General features: G+C 37.0%; 2 protein-coding genes across 2 annotated transcripts; one reads left to right on the top strand and one right to left on the bottom strand.

Moving 5' to 3' along the window:
• The first annotated feature begins 3,450 nt into the window (after positions 1-3,450).
• LOC100253345 (probable DNA helicase MCM8) lies at positions 3,451-19,324 on the top strand. Its single transcript, XM_010655145.3, has 17 exons — positions 3,451-4,591; positions 6,554-6,694; positions 6,788-6,908; positions 7,021-7,243; positions 7,363-7,526; positions 9,490-9,753; positions 14,227-14,322; positions 14,482-14,634; positions 15,584-15,654; positions 15,736-15,854; positions 16,314-16,443; positions 17,157-17,208; positions 17,290-17,452; positions 17,544-17,718; positions 18,457-18,627; positions 18,717-18,830; positions 18,976-19,324. Exons 1-17 carry the CDS (start codon positions 4,418-4,420, stop codon positions 18,997-18,999), a joined length of 2,355 nt encoding a protein of 784 aa, XP_010653447.1. The 5' UTR covers positions 3,451-4,417; the 3' UTR covers positions 19,000-19,324.
• Positions 19,325-19,372: 48 nt separating this feature from the next.
• On the bottom strand, positions 19,373-22,022 carry LOC100248209 (pentatricopeptide repeat-containing protein At3g09650, chloroplastic). The gene has a single exon (XM_002273136.5). The coding sequence runs from the start codon at positions 21,798-21,800 to the stop codon at positions 19,551-19,553; it is 2,250 nt and encodes a 749-aa protein (XP_002273172.1). The 5' UTR covers positions 21,801-22,022; the 3' UTR covers positions 19,373-19,550.
• Between the last annotated feature and the right edge of the window lie 985 nt (positions 22,023-23,007).

The following is a 23,007-nucleotide window of genomic DNA, read 5'->3' as shown; positions in this document are numbered from 1 at the left end:
TTACGATGGTTCAAGAGGTGGAACTGATGATGGAGGTGATAATGCAGGAGAAGATGTTGGACAACAACAATAAAGTCAATATCCAATGAGCCCATTCACTTGTGAAGATGATTTCACACACTTTACCTAGGATGTAGACCATGACTTTAAAAGAGTTGGTCCAGACATATGAGGTATTAGAAAGCCGTATAGAGGAAGATAACGGATGATGACACCACCATTTAATGAGTAGTTATTTTCAGCTAGTTTTGAGTCTATGAGTATAGGGACTCAATTTAGTGACTCATCTAATGAGGCTAACGTTTACCCTTCTTATGTGATGTGTTATGGTCAACCTTCAAGTTCAACAGATGAAGAGTATGGTATGCCTGGTCATCCTCCTTTTGCACAAATGTCATATGACTCATATCACGTTTGATATCAGATGCAAGGAGGATTTGACACAAGCATATGGGTGAACCTGGAGTATCCCATCCATGTAGAAACAGTGGGCAAGACTCGAGGGATCTATGCATGACATTTTCAAATTTTTAATCAATAGTATTGAAGCTCATTGACTTGGTACCAATATTGTCTCCAACAACAAGATGAGATTCCTTCATTTATCAATTTCATTGAACCACATCGGTCATCATTTTGGTACTAAAGGGTCACTACAATGTAATATGCACAAATTATTGATATATAATAAAATCAAATCTTTAATCTAATTTCATTATGAGTGTATACTTACAAAATTTACATTTTTGTATCGATTGACACGAAATAATTAAATTTAATATTGCAAATCATATATACATATATCAATTTCTTCAACAAAACAACTTTAAAATATTTATTATACTTTTAAATTCGTTTCTAAGAGTTTTTTTCTTATATTTCCATGACTTTTGATCAATTTTTGGCTTATTGATATTTTGTGTCAAAATATCCACTGATATATCCATAAAATCGAAATACCAATATATCTATCATTACCGATATTTTTATCCTTACTTATAATAGTATACTCACCTCAAAAAAATGGTGTATCGAAAAGGAAAAATAGAATCATTCTCAACATAGTAAGAAGCTTGGTAGCAAAAAGGAACATTCCAAAGAGTTTTTGGCCTAGAGTCAATAAATTGGGGCATTCATGTGTTGAATAGAAGTCCTACTTTTTCTACACTTATTAGGTTATGTTTGGTTCTCAAAAAATTTGAGGGAAAATGCAAGGGAAAGAAAATACAAAGGAAAAATAGAAGGAAAGAAAAAGTGAAGGAAAATAAAAAATGGATTAAAAGTTGATAAGTTATTTTTATTTTTTACTTCAAACTCATTTTATTTATTTTAACTCATTAATATAAAGATTAAATAATTTTAAAATACATAGGTTTTTAATTAGTTTTAATTATATTTGATTTTCTTTTATATTTTTCATAGGACAACCAAATATGAAAAAATCATTTTCCTTTGCATTTTTTTTCTTTCCTTAATATTTTCCGGAACCAAACATAACCTTAAGGAAGCTTGGAGTGGGGGGAAACCAACAATAGACCACTTTAGAATTTTTGACTCCTTTGCTTATGCACATGTTCTAGACGATAATTAATATTTTATTTTATTTAAGTTGTGAAAGCTCTGATCAAGTTGAACGAGTCTTTAGGCATTTGTTTAGTGGGTGAAGTTGTAGCTTTATTGTTTTATAAAATCACTTTCATTTTTCTATTTTTTAAGGAGTAACGTTAGTGGTTAAAGTAGTGGGTGAATGGTTTGTTTTTTATTTGGGAGAATTATGTTTTGAGGTAGATGGACCCCCAAATTAACAAAAGGTCCATATAACTCTTCAAATTGAATTGAAGGATATGAAATAGTAACAGACAAATATATCCTTTAAGAACACATATAAAATATTTTATAAAATTAAGTTAAATAATTTTTTTTCAATAATTTTTTTTCAAAAATACTAAATTAAATAAAAGTAGTTTTCAAAAATATTAAATTAAATAATTTTTTTTCAAAAATATTAAATTAAGTTAAAGTATTTTAAAAAATATTAAATTAAATATTTTTTTAAATATTAAATTAAATGAATTTATTTTTAAAAAATATTAAATTACATAAAAGTATTTTAAAAAATATTAAATTAAATCAAATATATTAAATTAAATAAAAGTATTTTTGAAAAATATTAATTTTTTTTCTCAAAATCAACAAATGGTATTTTTGAAAATACTGAAGGATGATATCCTTCAACTCAATTTCCATACTTTCATTGGGTCTTAGACTCAATTTGAAGAGTTACATGAATCTTATGTTAATTTGGGACCTATCTACCCTCAAAACATAATTCTCCCTTTTTATTTTCCTTTACATGTAAAGCCTATTTATGCATTTTCGGTTTTCCTTCTCCTTCCTTTCTACCTTTCTATTTTGTTGTAGTCCTTTGCTTTATGTCAGTTTGGTAACAATAAATCACTTCTAGCAACTGTGGGTGTTGTTGTCGCCTCGCGTATCCGATGGTCCACGTTGCTGCTATATGGATGGACACGTGATTCTCAACACACAAGGGGTTCTTGATTCAGTGGTTGCACCTGCAAAAGGCATCCGGACAGGGTGTCCGGACGCACCCTCCGATGGTTTTATTAGCCATGGTGAGAAAGAGATATATAAATCAGTTGGCTTTTTTCTAGGTATCAAGAGGTTACCAGGAGATCCCCTTTCTTCTTCGTGCGAAGGTATATATATCCAGCTTCAGGGGTACTGTTCCTCTCATTAATGGTGAGGAGATCTTTTCTGTTGTGATGATGACAATAGGTGTTAGTAGGAGCACTATCATCCTATGAATGGCTGTCAGAGACTATGGTAGGTGATGCGGCCGTCAGAGATCGTGGGAAGCGATTATGCAGAATGATCGTGGGAAGTGACTTGCTGTCACTTCCTCTTGTCTTCTCATTCTGCAGGTGATGGGATGTGGGCCATGGCTGCTTGTTGTGGTTGCGTGTAAGACTCGCTTTACTTTAATTGACCATCCAGAAGATTTATATCCGGATGGCTCATGCTGACTATCCGGATGTGTTGTGGAGACTATCCGGATGTGTACGCTCTGCCAGCGTCGTTTGCTCTTCCTTGGATAGGAGAAGATGAAACGTCGTTTGCCTTTCCTTGAGGCGGTCCGGATAGGATGTCTACACCATGCATATCCTTAGGGGAATCCGGATAATGATGGTCCGGCTGATAACACGTGCCACGCGTCACTATGAGCTGCGTGCCACGTGTTTCCCAAGGGGAGGGGTCCCTACAGGTGTGGGTTTCCTTTGTTTGCGTGGGAAGTTGGTGGAGAGGGGTGTGGATGGCCGCTTAGCCTGTTTGATTTTCTGTTTGAAGTCTTGATAGGTTTAGGACGTTTATGTACTATTTACTTTTTATTGTGTCTTATTTTTAGCTGGTTTATCTCTATACAAAAGGTGAAGTTTTTAATTCTTTTGTATCAATTTTTTTCTCGCAGGTTGGTAGAAAAGGATCTCTCATGACAGCCCAAGTCGGAATAGGGCTCTGCAAGAGCTCTCCCTCAACCCATGCATGCGTGTGAAACTTGCAATTTACAAGCTATTGGTCCTTGATTATGTCTGAAATCTCTACAATCAACTGAAAGTAGGAACTGAATTTGAGATGACACCCTTCACGTTTTTTTATGCCATACAATGGACTTTGTTTTATCCTTTTTGCTCGGTTATTCTGTAGCCATCATCAAACGTTCGAGAGTTTTCATTTTATCTTTCTTTTGCTCTTCCATCAAAAATCAGCCAGAGCAGGACATAAAATCCCCCACTCAACTCTGCCTAATGCTGGTGTTTCGAAAATCTAAGCTGAGAGCTCAAGCCCTCTTATTTCTAGGTTTTTTTGGAATCTAGTGTTGTAAGGCAGACTGCTGAAGAAAAGAGGTACTGCGGCTGCTGTGGTTGCTTCTTGTCAAGAGAAAGGAAAGGCAGACTGTTTATTTGGCCGACCCTTCTTAGTTCTCACTCAGCCAGCCAGTGATTAGTGAAACAAAAACGATGCGTTTTCAAATCTTCGCGGAAACTAAGACGGCACTGTGACACTTGAAAATGAAGAATTGAAATATATGACAAGACGAAACGGTGAAACCGATCGGTGCGTTTTATTACACGGGATGCTAAAACGGTGACAATAAAGCGTTTTTGAAAGCCCCAAAACTGCACGTGTTCTGCACGCGATCGCCATGGCGCTGAAAGAATGCGCGTTTGGACATCAGATGATCCGCGTGGCCAAAAAAAGTACCAATACGACGTCGTTTAGCGTATTAATGGGCGGTTGTCTTCTCCGCATTATAAATTTGTTCTTCTTTTCTCCCGCCAAATAAACAGACCTATTTTCGAAAACGTTGCTGAGGAGGATTTCTAAGAGAGAGATCGGAATGTACGGAGAGACCATGAGCGCCAAGTGCCGATTCACCGACACCGACATTACTAAGGTCTTGGCCACTTACTTCCCCGAAATCCAATTGTCGGCCAACGACCCTCGCCTCCACGTCACTTCTCAACTCATTCACTTCTTTTCTTCCCCATCCGCCCAACAATTCGTTTCGCAGGTCTCTCTTTTTCTATGTATGTTTCATTTGTTTCCCAGGAAATTCAAGGAAAGAGAGAAGAAAGCTTGGAATCTTGCGAATCTACTTCGATTCCAGTTTATTATAACATGAAAATTTTAACAATTATCTTTCCTTTTGTTTCTTGAAAATTGAAGGAGTATTAGGGATTTTGTCATTTTGATGCTTATGAGGCACAGCTATCAGTCATTTGTGGGTTATATGTTGTTTAATGGTTGGATTGGGGTTTGATTTTTTTAAATTTGTGAAAATGCCTGGCGTGCCATTGATGTGGGTGAGTATTTGAAATCCGACTGTACACATTTTGTGTGATATATTATGAGAAACAAAAATTGATTGTACTGCTGTAATTGTGGATTCAAACTCCGTGAGTTTATTGTTGTGCCAGAGACTAGGTGGGATCTGTTCCATACAGTGATGCTATGCTTTTAACTGGTTTAACCACCTAAATTTTATGCCTAAAAACGTAATTCAGTGAATGAGAAATTCTATGGAAATTAAGAAATGCAATTGAGATCTTGAATTTATTGACTTTTGTTCAGTTTCTTCTCCATTTTCTTTCAAGTACCAGGATAATTCATTGGCTTTGAACTATTTATCCTTTTTAGAACTCAATTCTGTAACCTGGTGAATGTTTTGGATCTCAAAACCTTGAGTTTGGGGAACATGAGAAAAACATTGATTTATTAATTCTTGCCCCAAAAAAAGTTAATTAGAAAGATCCCCACTAGCCCACCTAGGGCAGCGTTGAACTCATGTGGTTAAGAATGAGATTGTTTTTGGCTTTCAGGGCTTTTCACTGGCATTTCTTGCAACATCTTGTAGTGAATTTTCTGGGTGGGCTAACATTTCTTTGAGAAACCACTATATCATGTGGGAAAAACTCTGAACTTTTGTGGTTTGAAGCAAGAAGTTAACTGATATGCAACATGCCCTAGGGTCAATGGAACACATCAAGTTTGGACCCATAACCGCTGACTCCTAGTCGTAACTTGCCTCCATGTTTTGGGTTCAGGGTATTTATGATCTCCATATGATGGGATTCACTATGGCCTATCCCTAGGTAGTCCTTTCGACCTTGCAGCACTCTCTGGCTCTGGTCTGGGTTGTTCTATCCTCAGGTCACCCATTCCTTGACCTGGGGTAGAATCTACTTATGTGTGTACCAGGGGGAGACTGTACAATGCATGGGCATGAAAGTAAATTTGTTATGGGCTAAATTTATTTTTGGAAAGCTTGGAAAACTGCAGAAACCTTGTTACAAATGCCTATGTCTATAAAAGATAACTTGGAAAACTACAAATTCCATTAAGAAGCTTAGAGCTTAGGGTTGTCCTCAATGTTTGTTCTAGCATATCTGTATGTAGACAAACCAACAACGAATCAAAATATAAACAAACTCTCTGGCTAACTAAGGTTAACTAACTCTCTGGCTGGAGTAACTAATTGAATTATGCCCTAGATGTGCAATGAGTACTAATATTCTATTCACATAATAACCATCACATCTTCCATGTATCCTACCAAGCAATTTGATAACCATCCTTCTCCATTAGAAATAAACAAACTTGAATTTGAGGTTATCCCCCTGTCAACATTTGTAGCTTGGATATGATGACCTTGCTACCCTTTCACATGTATAAGGCTCAAACAATCCATTAAACACACAAAATTTAGTTCATGAATGAGGTTGCTACTAGCTCTTCAGGCATTAAGAAATATTCCCAAAGCATCAAGAGTGAAGATAGATGGAAGATGTCAAGTTACTGATAGGATCTTGTGTGATCTTTCTTGAATAAGTATGAGCATATATTATGAGACAAGAATGTTCATCACTTGCCAATCAATTGAATTGCTAATTGTAGTGGGATGTCTGGCATTTTTAGCTTATTTTATAATTTTTTTTCAGTGATTTCAGAAAGTTGATTTCTAAATAATGAACAGGTCAAGAATGATGATGACATCTTCTCTTTGTCGCTTGACTTCAAACAATTTCATAAGATATGCGACCTTGAGGACTTTTATGCAGCTTTAGATACAAAACCTAAAGAAGCTTTATTATGTATGAGTGCTGCAGTTCACAAGGTACACAATAACAATGAGGCAATTATCACTGAAGTTCCATGTATTCTTGGGTATTCCTTTTTTGCTGTGATATCAATTACCTTTCTTTTATAGCAGGTTTTATCGACCAACTGGGATGACAATAGGTTGGAGGATGGTGTGAAGATAAATATCCGTCTGCACAACCACCCTGAAACTATGATTGCTTTGAAGAACCTAAAATCAGCATATATTGGTAAATTCATGATTGAAAATTAAGAAATAGTTTTTTTATTAATTGTGATATACCAAGCCAAAGCAATAAATGTTGAGGAACAGAATTACTGATATCTTTGGTGACATGGCAGATAAACTTGTATCTGTACGTGGTACAGTAGTAAAAGCTAGCACGGTCAAGCCTCTAGTTGTACAGATGACTTTTGCCTGTGTTAAGTGTCAAACCAATATTTTACGTATTTTTCATGATGGAAAATTTTCACCACCATCCGTTTGCACCTTACATGGGTGCAAGAGCAGAACTTTTACTCCAATAAGATCCACTGCTCAACCCATAGATTTTCAGAAAATAAGGCAAGCACTCAACAATCTTTGACTTCAAAATTATGCATCTTCCTTTCATTTTAAGTTCCTCATCAATGGGGAAAAAAGAAATCTGTCTTTTTATTTTTTATAAACTTTTATTTTTCCAGACTACAGGAGATACTAAAGTCTGAAAATCATGAAGAAGGCCGGGTGCCTCGAACAGTAGAGTGTGAATTGACCGAAGATCTAGTTGATGCATGCATTCCTGGAGATGTGGTGACTGTTACTGGAATTATAAGGCAAATCAATAATTACATGGATATTGGTGGAGGTAAAGCAAATGAATTCTTTGATACAGTGATTTCAATTCACAACTATTTATAGAATAAAATCCAAATCTATTCCTGGTTGTCATCATATTCATCCTAACATGCATTTCTAAAATAACACAACCGACATTTCTTATATGTTTAGGAATACTGATAATAAAATGCTTGTTGTGCAGTGTAAAAAAAATTTGCACTGAAAGAGGAACAAAAAGAACAATTTCTGTTGCTAGCATCCTTATGTTTGGCCTGTTTGCATGATCTCACCTTTGTAATTTCAGGTTCTGTTTGTGATATTGGTTCTTTTGCCATAAATACATGCGGTTTTATGAATTTATTAAATGCTTTTACATTTTATTTTAATATTATATATTACACTTTCTTGTAATGTCAGATTGATTGTCAGAGCTTTATTGTGTGTGTCAGTGTATGTGTGGGGAGGGATTTGGTTTGGTGTTTATTCATCAATATGGAGGCAGCTTTAGTTGTGTGGCCCAATATCGCCTTTGAACCAAAAAAGAAAAGATCTTATATTGAGACATGAATAAGTCCAAATCATTGTTGAACAACTTGTTTGCCTTGCCAATGACTTGAGGAGTAACCGAGTAACACATTTTAGTTAATACAATAATAAAATAAGAAAAAGTGGACCTTGTGAGAGATTGATAATAAAGTCTCACAGTCTCACAGTTGTTAGTTGTAGTTTCTCATTCAGCTTCATAAAATTAAAGGAATAGTTAATTTTGTTGCAGTTATGAGGGAACCACCATGTGGTTTGGAATATGTTTTGAAGGGATACATATTCATCTACAATAAACAAAAAATATACTATATAAATCTTGAAACTTTTCAACCTAACACAATTGAGATTTCTTTCTTCTCCTTTGGTTCTCCACGAAATGATTATAGATCAACAGACAAGCATTCTACCACGACCATTCCACTATGACAGGAAGATTCAAATTAAAATGAGAAATTTAGGGTTAGGTGCAGCTTTTGTGAAGATAACCAGTCCATAAAGCATTATATGAAAACTATATATTGTGTAAGGATACTTGCCTCTTTGAAGCAAAGATGGTTGATCACCTTCTTCTTCACTGTGCAAGGACTTGGGTTCTTTGGAATCTTCTTTTCTCCCTCTTTGGTGTGTCTTGGATTCTTTCTTGTTCAGTGAAGGAAACTCTTCTTGGGTGGCATGGGTCATTTGTGGGTAAAGCTTGTAAAAAGGCTTGGCAAGCGGCCCCCTTATGCATATTTTGGACGAAGGAAAGGAATTTGTTAGCGTTTGACAATGAGGAGTTTTTGCTCCAAAGATTGAAAAATTCTTTTGTATGTAACCTGTGGTCTTGGTCTAGGGTGTTTGTAGATTTGAGCCATTTTCTCTTTTAAGCTTCATTAATCGGTTAGGCTCTAAGTAAGGGCAGGTGATGTTTTTTGTTTCTATGCCTCCACCTTTGGTTTGAGCCTTTTGTCTTCTTTTGTATACTTCTTGTATACTTTGAGGGTACTGTTTTTGGTGTCCCCTCTTTTCTTTATACACAACTTTTCTTTACTTATCAAAAAACAAAATATTGTGTAAGGATACTACGGAATTTGAGATAGCATGTTAGAGGGTTCCTGTAATATGATATCCACTTTAACTCTGTTTATCTTATCACAATTAGATCATTTTCGTTCCTTATGTCTAGGGAGCTGAATTTAAACCTTGTTCCACTTTTCTATAGCTTGAAATTTTATTCTAGTAGAGAACATGGCTTATCTCACAAGTCAATGCAAAGTATATGGCGACCTTAAAAATGTATTTTAGCAGATAAATTAGTTGTTTAGTAATTTTACCACGAAGTATAGGATGTTACCAACAATACTTCCATCATTATTAATAACAGAAAATATATTTATGTTGTAATTGTGGAACTATTTCCCTCAACTCATGCCAGCTGCAGCTTCAAGCAATTTCAAATATTGCAGGAAAATCAAAAAACAAGAACCAAGGATTGTTCTATTTGTACCTAGAAGCAGTTTCAATTAAAAATTCCAAGTCGCAGTATATATCTGAGGATTTGCAAGATTCTAATGCTGATGCTAGAGCTACAGAGCTGTTAGATTTATTCTCATTTTCTCCAAGAGATTTGGAATTCATTGTTAAGTTCTCAGAGGAACATGGTTCAGACAGATTTCGACAAATACTACAATCAATTTGCCCTTCCATTTATGGACATGAGCTTGTCAAAGGTGAGTTATACATTAATATCTCCTTCATGTTAAACTATCTCCTCAAGTTATGCTTTAACTATTTCTATGTATGGTTTCTTCACCTATAAGTTGTTTGGTTTGCTTGTAGATTCATTGGTAACTAATGATCATGCTATGTGGAGTTGCTCTTACCCTATTTCCCCATATTGTTGACTCACTAGCTAAACACACACACACACACACACACACAATGATGCTAAGTAATTCTAAAATAGCTAGACTGTCAACATCACTCCTTATACAATGTAATGTTAGGGGCAAGTGCTGTTTCATGAAGCCTAAAGTATCAGGAGAGTTCATTGTGAATTATGAGCAACAGCAGAAAAAAATATGCATAACCTCTTTACCATGTCAGATGCATTGGTGAAGCATAATCTGCTATAGTGTGGTTGGCCCATGGCTAATTGATAGGTTCATTTATATTGCAATGGAGGGAGGTGATGCTAGGAAATGGAAGCAACCCCCTCTACTGTATATGACAACATAGGTGATATTTACGTTTCACCAACTATAGTGCTAAAACTTAGAAGTAATATTATGGAATTGAAAGAGAGAAATGATTGAGCAAACATTTAGACAATAAGGCATTAGTATCATTTAACCAATTGATTCCATCTAAGTGTCAACATCTTGATTATGATGATGTGGGACAAAGGCCTCATGTGGTGGCACCTTGCTCCCATGAATGCCTATGGCATGGGAAACAACATGCCATGATGAAGACAAGGTGAATAGTGAGGGTGCTTGAGAGGCTTGGTAGCAGATTGGTGCATAGGGGTGAGTGTTATGGCCATCGGGCATTGGCTTGGTGGTGGCCGCATGCATATGTGCCCATACAAGGCACCTTATGGGTGGCTCTACTAAACAAAAATTCAATTGTGAGATTTCATTGCGTTGAGATTTTTCCTTCAAAGTGCATGTACTAAGCAGGAGTTTACTTATAGAGGAATATTTTTCAGGATTTTCTATAATTAAAGAAAATATATTATGTCTATGGAAGCACCTATGATTCTCTTTCTATCAAAATGGAAAAGGTTTAAAAAGCTCTTTAAAGAAGGGGAGGAAAGTGACTCTGATGAGGATGAATCTCCAAGATATACATCAAGAAAGAGAGTTAGTATTAGTTACAATTAAATAAGATTAGTATTACTTGGAATTAAATTAGGATTATTATTTGTTGAAGTTAAATTAGGAGTGACTAATTAGGTTATAGGAGAATTAAAATTAGACACATAATAGGTTATTAGAATTCTAATAAACTTTGGATTTCTTAGAGAAACTTATAAATAAGGCTAATTAATGTAAAACCAAAGTAATGGATTGGTGATTAATAATATTATATTTTTTTGGCAAGTGTTGCAATTTTCAAAAGTCAATGTTGTTCGTGCTATTCAAATCCCTCTAGTTTTTCTTCCTTTTCTTTCTTAGCTTTGTCATTCTCATCAGAATGTGATGAGAATCCATTGATTTTCTTCTAGGTGAGACTCCTAGAAGGCCTTAGTGAGATTTTAAGGTTTCTATTTCTTCTCTTCGTATCTTTTTTCTCTACTATGAACTTTATCCCTTGTTCCTCTTCTTAAACCCTAAAAGATAAAAACCCTAGCCCACCTATTTGATTGTAGGCTACTATCCTAGGGTTGTCCTACATCAAAATCTTTCTAAGGGTCATGATAAAAGGTGGGTGGCAATGGGTATGCTACTTCAAAGGCATGACAATGGAGCCTTGGGCATGAGAAAGGTGTAATGGTGAGCCTTGTAAGCACACATGCATGGGCATATTACCATCAGTATGATGCAATCAATGGGCACAATGCCATGTGCTGCAGCTATAACGCATGACATGGGCTATGCATGCTTCAAAAGGAAGAAATTAACAATGTTGGCAAACATGAGCGAACAATATAACAAATATAAGATATGGGCTGAGAAGGAAGCCTGGCACACATAGGCCATGTTGTAGCAAGGATGTGAGCTAAGAATGGGCTTGGTTGGTACATATCGGTCTGCCTATACAATCAGTGGGCTGAGTATCGCATGTGGGCTCAACATAGTGCAACACTTGGCATTGGTGAGGAACCAAGCAAAGGTTGTTAACACAACAAGAACATGACAAGCATAAGGATGCAAAACCTTGATGTTGAGGGAAGCCCAAGCAACGGACTACTAGCGCATCAAAGAAATGACACTTGGCATGTGGATTGAAAGACATCTGACATGAGACACATAGCAGGTTGCTATGCTTGCAGGACAAATGACACAAGCCAAGCTATTCTCTGCAACAATGGAGCTGATGGCATGCAATAGGGCAATAAGGCAAGTGGACTGTTGAGCATGGAATGCAATCTCCTATGACCAATGACAATGGCTGAAGTTTTGTATCGTGTGTTTGTTGCTTATACATCTTGTGAGGCTTGTAAAGGGTTGACATAGGGGGCTTTTAAGTACCATACAACACAAAAAATATGGGGGGTGAACGAAGTGTTTGTGATATGATTGAAGCTATTCTTTGCCTAAGCAATTGATTGGAAGTGTTAAGCAAGAAGAAAAACCTTCATATAACATTTTTTCCAATTAGAAAAAATACAATGGGTGTTGCGAAGGGAGAAAATGTCATATTCTAGAGAATTAAGGAGTGTGAGCCAGTCCTAGATATTTTGATGTGATTAGGAACGTCTAAGATGGAGCAATAACTAGTTCAGGAACAATCAGCAAGGCAAGTAAATTCCTGTCAGTCTTATGTTTTTTCATTATCTTCATATGGCCTTTTTTTCCTAAGTGCTCATTTTGTATGGATTTTAGTTTAATGTTTCTATTTGGAGGTGTGTTTATTGGCAAGAAGTTATTGAATTCATCATTTGATCTCATAATAAATTAATAGTTGCTCTTGCTATTCATCCTAGAGCCTTGACCATTGTACAAGAATGTGCAATAGGAGTAACCCATTATCTCTTGGGTGGAATTGCCACAATGTGGGTGTTCTTAGTAAGGATTATTATAGTAGGATAATGGCTGGGAGGACTTCAAAGACATTATGACATTAATATTTCCAAAGTTTGGCAAGGGTTAGCTCAAGACCCCACTACTTATCGTATTTGGTTTGGTGGTGCTATTGCACATGACTTTGAAAGTCATGATGATATTACTTAGGAGCGCATTTATCAAAAAAAATTTGCTTCTTATTTTGGGCAATTAGCACTAATTTTTCTGTGGACTTCTAGAAATTTGTTTCATGTAGCTTGGCAAGGAAATTTCGAATGCATGTAAGACCTATTGCTCATGCAATTTGGAATCCTCATTTTGGTCAACCAGCTGTTGAAGCTTTTACATGAGAGGGTGCTTTGGACCAGTGAATATGCTTACATCAAGAGCTAGCATTGATAGTTTTTTTTTACCCTGGTAATGATTATGCATGAACTTATCGTGCTGCATGGTGATGACATAGTTTTAGTGGGCAAAGAGAAGCATACACAAAAAAATTTCTTATCATAATAAAAACTTAAAAAGTATGATTCCTAAGCTATCCTAACCTATAACTAGAACTGTCAAACATTTAATAAATATGTTTGTTAGCCTGATGTACTTAGTTGGCTGATAACTTGACAACTTAAAACTTTTTTTATTGAAGTGGTAACTTAATATGGTATTAGAGTTCTACTTTTTATAGGTTTCAAGTTCAAGTTTCTTCACTGTTGATTTACTTATCTATTTTTCTGTGTTTCATTATTTCCCTCTCCACATGCAACCAAACTGCAGGTGAGGGAGGGTGGTACCTTAATGTGCATTTTTGTTCAGTTGTGTAGCATCTTAAGCTTTTGGGCTAAATTGGTATTTCAACAATGTTCTTTAACTCTAATCTTGTACTTATGCCCCTCTTCAAAAAGTGAAAGAGGTTGTGTGCCAATCCCTATAAATTAATTGCTCATTGAGTTCTTAAACAAAGAAGTTCACTAGTTCCGTACATTCCTCCATCTGATTCTGCTCACTGCTTATTTTTGTGCTTGTGCACAAGTAGAAATTTTTTTTCCTAAGTTTCTTGGTTAGCTTATGTTGTTATGTGAACTGTCAGCAGTTCTATGAACTTAGGTTTTTTCTTTGATAGGTGGCTTTTTCTTTTGTCCCCACTAGGACTTGAGCTTGGAACTTCCCACATCCCCACCATAACCATTGAGAGCTTAATATGTGCAGAAGCTTTTTGATTCTATGCCCAGGATGTGATGATTCCGCACTTCTCATTCACTAATTCTAGTTCTGTACTTCTGTTTGTTTATGCTGGTTGTATGTGCAATGACATCCAAGATTATTCAAGTATGAAGCAATGTAAAAGAACATATGATTAAATATAAATCCCCCTCCTTTCTCTGGTTGTGTATTGGATTATTTTCTTGGTGAACCTGGAATCTGAAGTTGATTGTTAGTCTGGTTCACTCATGTGTTTATTTTGTTTCTCAACAGCGGGAATAACATTAGCACTGTTTGGAGGTGTCCAAAAGTATTCAACGGATAAGAACAAGGTCCCTGTCAGAGGAGACATCCATATCATAGTTGTTGGTATGCATAAGTCTTCTCTTGCTCATATAATGGTGCTAAACCTTAACAATTATTCTACTTTCTATGTCAGTGAGAGTGAAAACTATCTTACATTTCATTCAACTGGAAGTCAATGTTATGCTAAGATGAGCTTGAAAAATGCTAATGTCATATCATTAGGTGATCCTGGACTCGGTAAAAGCCAACTATTGCAAGCAGCAGCTGCCATTTCTCCACGTGGCATTTATGTGTGTGGCAATGCTACAACCAATGCTGGGCTTACTGTAGCTGTTGTGAAGGATCCTATGACAAGTGACTATGCTTTTGAGGCTGGTACTTGTTTCCCTCCTCCTCCCTCCCTCCCTCCCTCCCTCCCTCTCTCTCTCAATTATCTAATACTATTTTTGCTATCTTTAAAGGTTTACCTGTAATTGATGTCATGATTGATGGGTAAAGCTTCCACATGTATTTCAACAAACTTGAAAAATCATAAGAGCACTGGAAAATGAAATCTATTTCTCGTTCTTCAAATTGTCTTCCTTTTTTGGATAAGTAACAAGAAACTATAGCAATAAATTATCTCAGATGGGTTTCATTTTCCCAATTATGGGGATGACAACTTCCAATATAATTTTTCTCTTTGCAAGAGGCTGTACAATGAATTGTTAATATATCAACAAAGTTTTCTCATTGTGAACCATATTATGCTCCATGGTATTAATGGGTTAGAGCAGCACCAATTCTTGGGATGTGTATTTGGCTGCAGAAGGCATATTTGACTGTTGTGACCCATGAAGGTTGACTCCAGTTTTAAAAATATAGCTTTGAGTGGAAGTCCCCAAGACTTGCTCTCTAACATTATAACATCTTCAAACCTCTCTAACATCATAACATCCACAAATTTTCAATTTAAATACTACTGTTATGGCTTGAAAAATTGTACAAAATACTAACAAATGCAATAAGAAGGAATTTGAAGTACACAATTCCAAAGATCATGAATTGCAAATTTCTGTCATGGATATGAAAAAAATCGATAATATGACATCTTATCTTTGTGCTAGCCTGGTTCTCATTTAGCTATTGCTGTAAGGGGTTTGATCTGTTATAGAAAAAATGGAACTTGTAAGTTGAGATTTTCTTGGGACCCATGAGTAATGCATTATTTGATGATCATGAAGCTTGCATTCCATGTCAGCTTTTAAAGTTTACCTGTCGTTTTGCACATGCATGGAAATATTCAGATTTTACCCTCTTAAGCAACAATTATATTTCTAAACAGGTGCCATGGTCCTTGCTGATCGTGGATTATGCTGTATTGATGAGTTTGACAAAATGTCAGCAGAACATCAGGTTTGGCCTGACTAATCATTGATGTATCGTTTGACCTCTAATTGTCAAGACCACACATTTCTAATTTTGAGTTTACCTCAGTCTCTTCTAGAAGCCATGGAGCAACAGTGTGTCTCTGTTGCAAAGGCTGGACTTGTGGCAAGTTTATCAGCACGAACTTCTGTCTTAGCAGCGGCAAATCCTGTTGGTGGTCATTATAAGTAATTTTCCCGATGTTTCTAACTTCAGTATTTGCCTTCTCTATCAACTCTGATGATATAATCATTGGTGCATTAGAAGTGGTTTTCCTTGTTGGACCATGATGATGAAACCAACTTATATTTGTTGGAGTTGTTAAGTAATATTACATACTGTAGACTCCAGGGACTTTTGTTTGATCTGTGAATTTTGTCTTTTTCCTTGTTATACCATCATTTATTTCAGTTCCTTTTATGCAAAAAGAAAAAAAATCGTTTTCTTTGTATTTTGATATTCTTATGATGTTTCAGACAAACCATTTTCTGAAGGATTTGCACTTAATAAATTTATTCTAAGTCTTGTAGATGAGCAGATTTAGAATCATAACTATTCCTGAATGATTATTATTTATTTATTTATTTATTTTTATTCATCATATAGGCTCCTTCATAAATACTCATTAAATTATATTCAAATTGCAGCCGTGCAAAAACTGTGAATGAAAATTTGAAAATGAGTGCTGCTCTTCTTTCACGGTTTGATTTGGTTTTCATATTACTTGATAAACCTGATGAGCTACTGGATAAGCGAGTCTCCGAGCATATTATGTCAGTAAGTTACCTGTCTGGCCACTTCATATTCTTACATGCTTATGAGTGAATCACATTCAAGACAACTTATTTAGAGGTTGATGAATATATGTCATGCCAAATATTTTATCTTCAGCCTAGACATGAGGAGTTTTTGCCTGTTTGATAAAGTTTATGCAGAAAACCTGACATACAGCCATAATGACATTTTGGATTTGGAAATCCTATGCCTCTGCTCTCATTCAAAAATTGAGAATTAATTTAAGATAATATCATGAGCGAATAATAATGGAAATAAAAGTGAATTGAAAGGGGAAAATGCAATTCATCTTAGAAAAGCAAACAGTTGTTAGCATTGTAGAAGTTTCCTGAAATTTTATTTACAACATTGAAATATTTTCAAACATTTGTGATAATGGGATATACATGATGGAATTGGGTCAGTATGCTTGATGAAAATGATGGGAGATAATTTCAGTATTCAAGAATAGGAGAACTTGGTGATGATACTTCAATTTTGCCCTCATTTCACAAGGGCAGTAATTAGAATCTGCCATCCACTATTCAACCTAGGGATTCCTTGTGCCAGTTGATTCTAGCTGCTCATTTGGACAATGAATTTTAAGTTCCCTTTTGGTGTCTCTGGGACCATACATATGATTTTTAAATGATGCCCAGGGTTCTGTGTTTATTTAAAAGATATGACAAAATATGATTCAGGTGTTTCTCTTGCAGCTTCATGCTGGATGTGGAGAAAATTCACCAGCTGCAAAAAGGCCATGTAGAGGTGGTATTTTCTACTTGTTAATCAGTTAAATTTTACCAATGGAGGATTTTCTTTAACAAGATATGCCTTTTAATTTGCAAGATATTGCTGCTCACACTGTTGGAGGCATAGATATGAATGCAAAAAGTGGTTCTTTAGTTTCAAGGTTGAGACTTGACCCAAAAAAGGACATGGATTTTGTTCCATTGCCTGCTCCACTTCTTCGCAAATATATTGCTTATGCACGAACTTTTGTCTTTCCGAGGTGATTGTCCATTATTTCTGCCTAGCAAAATTTTCATGTTTGCAATTTTGACTTGACTACAATTGCTAATATTATCTTTCTGTTTTATCAGAATGTCAAAACCAGCAGCAGAAATACTACAGAAGTTTTACTTACGACTAAGAGACCATAGTACATCAGCAGATGGTACGCCAATAACTGCAAGGCAACTGGAAAGTTTAGTGAGGCTGGCTGAAGCTCGAGCCAGGCTGGACTTGAGAGAAGAAATAACAGCCCAGGATGCTTTGGTAAGTTCATCTGGTAGAGAGGATAGCTCACTAAATGTTAACACTTACTGGTCCCAATAATAATGATAACCATCTGTCTAGTTCAGTTCTTCCATTAAAATAGCAGCACTAGCCTCAGAAGCTGGATTTATTTCAAAAGGCTTGCAATTTACCAACTTAGCTGGTATATGCCAGATCAAGTTGAACCCTGAGGTGGACTCAAAAGGGTCTTGAAAAACTTTTATCAAATTCATTTTTCTTGTCAAAGAATACGGATAACTTTCTGGATGCAAAATGTGAAGCTCCTGGTTTGAAGCACTGTATGTTGTCATGAAATATGCAAGTATCCTATGGTCATTTGAGAATTAACTCTTGACATGAACAAGGCGAGCAGATTCAATTCAACACCAAAGCTCCTAAAGGGGATTTTGCCAAGAAACTAAGGTGCAAATAGTCTCATATCTTGAAAGAAGAATACAGTCACTTATGCATGAGGAACACACACGCACAAATACGATCTCTTGTTTTGCTTGACGTAGGAGGAACACACAGAAATAGCATCTCTTGTCTTACTCGACCTTGGCATGCCTCTTTCTTGTAGCTTGGTAAGCTGAGATATATTCTGTAGCCTCAAGGTTGTGGACTACGACTGCTATTTGATCCAGCTACAAGCATGACCATTGGCATTCACCAACTCCTTTGAAGTTTACAGAACCAAAACTTGTTCGTGAACTTTCTAAGCTTTACATCATTTTGCAGGATGTTGTTGAGATAATGAAGGAATCACTGTATGACAAGTACGTTGATGAGCATGGTTTTGTGGATTTTGGTCGGAGTGGGGGAATGAGTCAGCAGAAAGAAGCAAAACGATTTTTAGGTGCCCTGCATAAACAAACAGAGTTGCAGAAAAAAGATTGCTTTTCAATTTCCGTATGCAGCCACACTTTTCTCTCATTTTGAGCCATAACGTCATGCCCCTTAATATCCGGTCATTGACATTTTTTATTCTTGTCTTTCAGGAAATATACAATTTAGCAGATAGAATTGGATTAAGAGTTCCGGATATTGACACTTTTGTGGATAATTTAAACACTGTTGGTTATCTACTCAAGAAGGGCCCTAAGACGTATCAGGTACTGTGATTTCACAAACACTAAAACCCTAGATACGGAACTATGGGCATTAAAAATTTAGGACTCTTTATGATTAAAACAAAATGACAATATATTCTTGGCTCATGCACCCTCGTTCACCTACAAACTGGTATCTTTTGTACAGGTGATATCTGCGTCTCATTCATGAAGTCTATCATCTGGGTGAAGGGACTAAAATTGTGCAGCATTAAAGAGGTCAAGTTTTCTCCTTCCCAACATTTCTTCTCCTCAGGTATATCATACTATGCATTATGAATGGCTTCGCTGAACATCCCATGTTGTGAACTTCTGCATGTTCAAATTGCTCCAAAATTTCCAGCCACTATCGACTGTAAAATATTGGACATATCAATTATACGTTTACAGATTGGATAAAGTATAAATAATGGTAGTCAGAGACAAGTAATGTTATATATGCTAGATTTATAATTCTAAACAAAATCCCAGAGTGAATCTCCTGGTTTTCATTTTCAGAGATCTGTAGATTAGTCAAAAAGTTCTGATTGTAATCTGCAGAGATCTGTAGATAAGTTGGTAAGTTCTATAACAGTGAAACCCACTTATACATTAAATGAGTATGTTACAATTGTAATACAAGCCTTATAATCTTCTGATCCATAAATGTATTGGATTTCCCTTTTTGCTAAATCTGCTCCCTTCCTGTGGAATTCCTGTGGAATGCCATCACAGACCAGACAGTTAAACAGAATCTGAAGCATAATCATCTCCATCAATAGGTTCAAGCCGCCATTCACTCCCATAATATGAATTAGGTAAGCCCAACCAGAATTTGAAGGCTTCAGCTGCTCTCTTCCTCTCGCTCCTTCGGTCCTGCCTGGCCTTTGAGGCATGCTTGCTTGTAAACATCCTTGAGTGCATCTCCACATAGATTCTAGTATATTTACTCTTGTTTGGTGGAATCCCATTCTCTTCCATGCAAGCCACTATCTCCAAAGCCTTCCTAAAGAATGCAGCCCTCACACAGATATCAGCCAGAGTATCTAATAGCCCTTCGTCAGGCTTCAATGGTGGGGGAGAAGATTTAGAAATTTCTCCTTCCTCCTTCACAACACACCTCTCCTTCACTTCATTCCAAAGCAAAAGTGCTTCTCCTGGCTTTCTAGCCAATGCAATCCCATTTGCAAGACTTCCATAAGTAGCAACATTAGGGTAAAATCCATTCTCTCTCATCCTCTGAACTGTTTTTTTTGCTTCTTCAACCAGTCCCAGTCTACAATGAGCTTCAACCAACATATTCCAAGCTACCAAATCAACTTTCACTCGTGGGTCTCTGAGCATCTCGTCAAATACCTTGTTTGCTAGCTTTGGTTGACCAGACAAGGCAAAAGCTTTCATTAAAGTGGTGTAACTGATCTTGGTAGGAGCAATTCCTCTTGCTCGCATCTCATTAAAGTAGGCAAGAGCCCCGGCACTGTCATCAACTAGTATACATCCATCAATTAAGGTATTATAAGAAACCACATCAGGCACAATCCCTTCATCATCGACCATCTCACGAACCAGCTCTTTCGCCTTGTCTATCTGCAACTGCTCGCAATAACCCTTGAGAAGAATATTATAGGTGACCCGATTTGCAGGTACTCCAATCCTTGTCATTTCAGCAAGCACCTGCCTAGCTCGGTCCATTGAACCTGCTTTGACAAGTGCAGAAACAACAGTCGTGTATGTAACGTGGTCAGGCTGGCTGGTGCTATCATCCTGATGCCGCATTGCCTCAAGCATTCTGACGGTATCAGTAACTCGTCCCTCCTTCATGTAACCTTTCATTAAGGTTGTGTAAATCCTAGAGTCAGGAGCATATGCTTTAGGTAACAATGGGGGCTCTGAGTTATTGCGTTCAACAGAATTAGGAAGCAATTTATCAAAGATATATCCCTCATTATTACCGGGGTTCTCAGAATTCACGTCTCTAAGAATCTTGCATAGATCTTGCCGCCCTTCCCTCATTGCTTGAACCAGTTTCTCCGCAGTCTCCAAATCACCAAAACCAACATAAGCCGCAACAAGAGAATGCAAAGTGGTCATACACAATTGAATCCCCTTGTCAAGAATCCTCTCCAGAACAAAGACAAGCAGATCTTTTCTATCAACTCTAGCACAAAGCTTGATCATAACATTATAAGTCAAAACATCAGGCTCCGCACCTAACTGAGTCATTTCTTCAAACACCTGTAAGAACCTTTTGGTGTCGCCCAAATTGGCGCAAGCATTCAGCACGGCGTTGTAAGCAGCCGTGTCTGGCCGAGAGTCCGCAACTAATGTAGCGTCAGTAAACCTGTGGATCCGTCGGGTCACCGAATCAAACAGCTTTAGGGCTTCGAGCGGGCCGTCATCACCTGAAGCGGCAAGGCGGCTTACCACAGCGCTCCATGCCTTCACGTGGGGAAGATAGCCGGAGCGAAGCATGGATTTGATGAGGGAGGCAGCATAAAGGGTGTGGCCGGCCTTGGCAGCGGAGACGGCGAGGAGGCCGAGGGAGTTGGCGTCGAGGCGGTGGAGCTGGCGCTCATTGCGGAGGCGTTGGATGATGGACTGGGCACGGGTGAGGGCTTGATGGGTGTTTTGGTAGGACAATTGAGAGACCAAGCGGCTAAGGCAGGTGGGGCTGGGAAGCTGTGTGCACTGGACGTAAGTTAGCCAGGCCTCTTCGGTCTTTCTTTGACGGAGGAGTGTTAGGAGTGTCTGATTGAGCGAGTGGTGAGGTGTGGTTGCGGTGGTGGTAGTGATGAAGGAGACGCTTGTGGGGTTAGTGTGATCGGCAGTGCTCTGCACGAGCACCACAAATTGGCGTGGGGGTTTGGAGGTAAAGGTTGTGATGATGGTGGAGGAAGGCAATGGAGAGACCCGATGGAGGGGAGTTAGAGTTTGGAGTATAGGGAATGGACTTGAGGTTGATGAAGGTGGTGGTGGTGGTTTAGCAGTGTTCATGACTGCCCATTAGGGGGAAGGGAGTGAGTGGGAGCTTTGTTTGAATTTGATGATATGAGAAAATGCTTCCAGGGCTTTGGGTGGAAGTGGGGTGTACTACGTCGAGTAAATTGTGTCCTCTTGTTTGTCGTCACATCCTTCTTGGATTACTGCCATTGCGGACACTAAATACTATATGCTTTTGGGGTGTTTTTTCTTATAATTTAAGTATTTTCCATTAAAAGAAAGAGGTCCAGTGAAACTAGAAGGGAAAGAGGTCCTAGAGCATCGTGCACAGAGTCACGGAATTGGTGAAGCTAAAACAAGAACCACAATAGCCGAAGCAGACGGAGAGAGGGCTCTAGGTGGTGGTTTGTTTCGTTAAATATCACTTATTCTAAGATCTTGGAACAGATATGAAGCCTAATGAATTCCGATGACCTCAACCCATAATTTTTACTCTATATGGTTAAAAAAAAAAAAAAAAAAAAAAGATATTTGTTATAACTGAAGTAATGAATGTCACCATATTAATTATAATAAATATTAATTAAGTATTATTTATGAGTTTCATTAATATTCATTAATGAGAATATTAATGGAAGTTATTTGAAAAACCTATAAAAGAGCTGTAATATATATCCTTATGTAAGAAAGAAATTTCTTATTTTTTCTCATTCTCTTTGTTATTTATTCTCTCAACTTTCTCAACTTTCTTCTCTAATTTCTTCTTCCCTATTATATATCAAAGTAAAAAATATTTCATCTCTACTACTTTGATTTGCATTATATTTGTCCTTATTTTATAACACGTTATCAACACGAATTGTTCTGAAGGTAATTCTCGTATCTTAAACTTGAAGTCATTTATATAGAATAATATGATCAAAGAAGGAAATCAAGCATCCCTGCAAGATCATGCAAAAGCATTGATTTTCCTTCACCATCACCTCCATGAAGGTTTAAAAAATGAGTATCTTACGGTAAAGGACCCTTTTACTCTATAGTGTAATTTGAAGGAAAGATATGACCACCAGAAAACTGTGATTCTCCCAAAAGCTCGATATGATTGGATGCACTTAAGGTTGCAAGATTTTAAAATTATTAGTGAATATAACTCCACTCTTTTCAAAATCAGCTCTCAATTAAAGTTGTGTGGAGAAAAAAATCATAGAATAAGACATGTTAGAGAAAATTTTACTACGTTTCATGCATCAAATGTGCTCCT

Source organism: Vitis vinifera, chromosome 8, assembly GCF_030704535.1.
Source record: "Vitis vinifera cultivar Pinot Noir 40024 chromosome 8, ASM3070453v1".
Taxonomy (NCBI): Eukaryota; Viridiplantae; Streptophyta; class Magnoliopsida; order Vitales; family Vitaceae; genus Vitis; species Vitis vinifera.
This window is presented reverse-complemented; position numbering and strand designations above follow the sequence as displayed.

What these genes read in the sequence shown, in the direction of transcription:
- LOC100253345 (XM_010655145.3), top strand. Translation starts at nt 4,418, where the DNA reads ATGTACGGAGAGACCATGAGCGCCAAGTGCCGATTCACCGACACCGAC. An exon ending in AAATGTCAGCAGAACATCAG is followed by an intron (nt 15,655 to 15,735) that starts GTTTGGCCTGAC and finishes AGTTTACCTCAG; the next exon opens with TCTCTTCTAGAAGCCATGGA. An exon ending in AGGGCCCTAAGACGTATCAG is followed by an intron (nt 18,831 to 18,975) that starts GTACTGTGATTT and finishes TCTTTTGTACAG; the next exon opens with GTGATATCTGCGTCTCATTC.
- LOC100248209 (XM_002273136.5), bottom strand. Translation starts at nt 21,800, where the DNA reads ATGAACACTGCTAAACCACCACCACCACCTTCATCAACCTCAAGTCCA.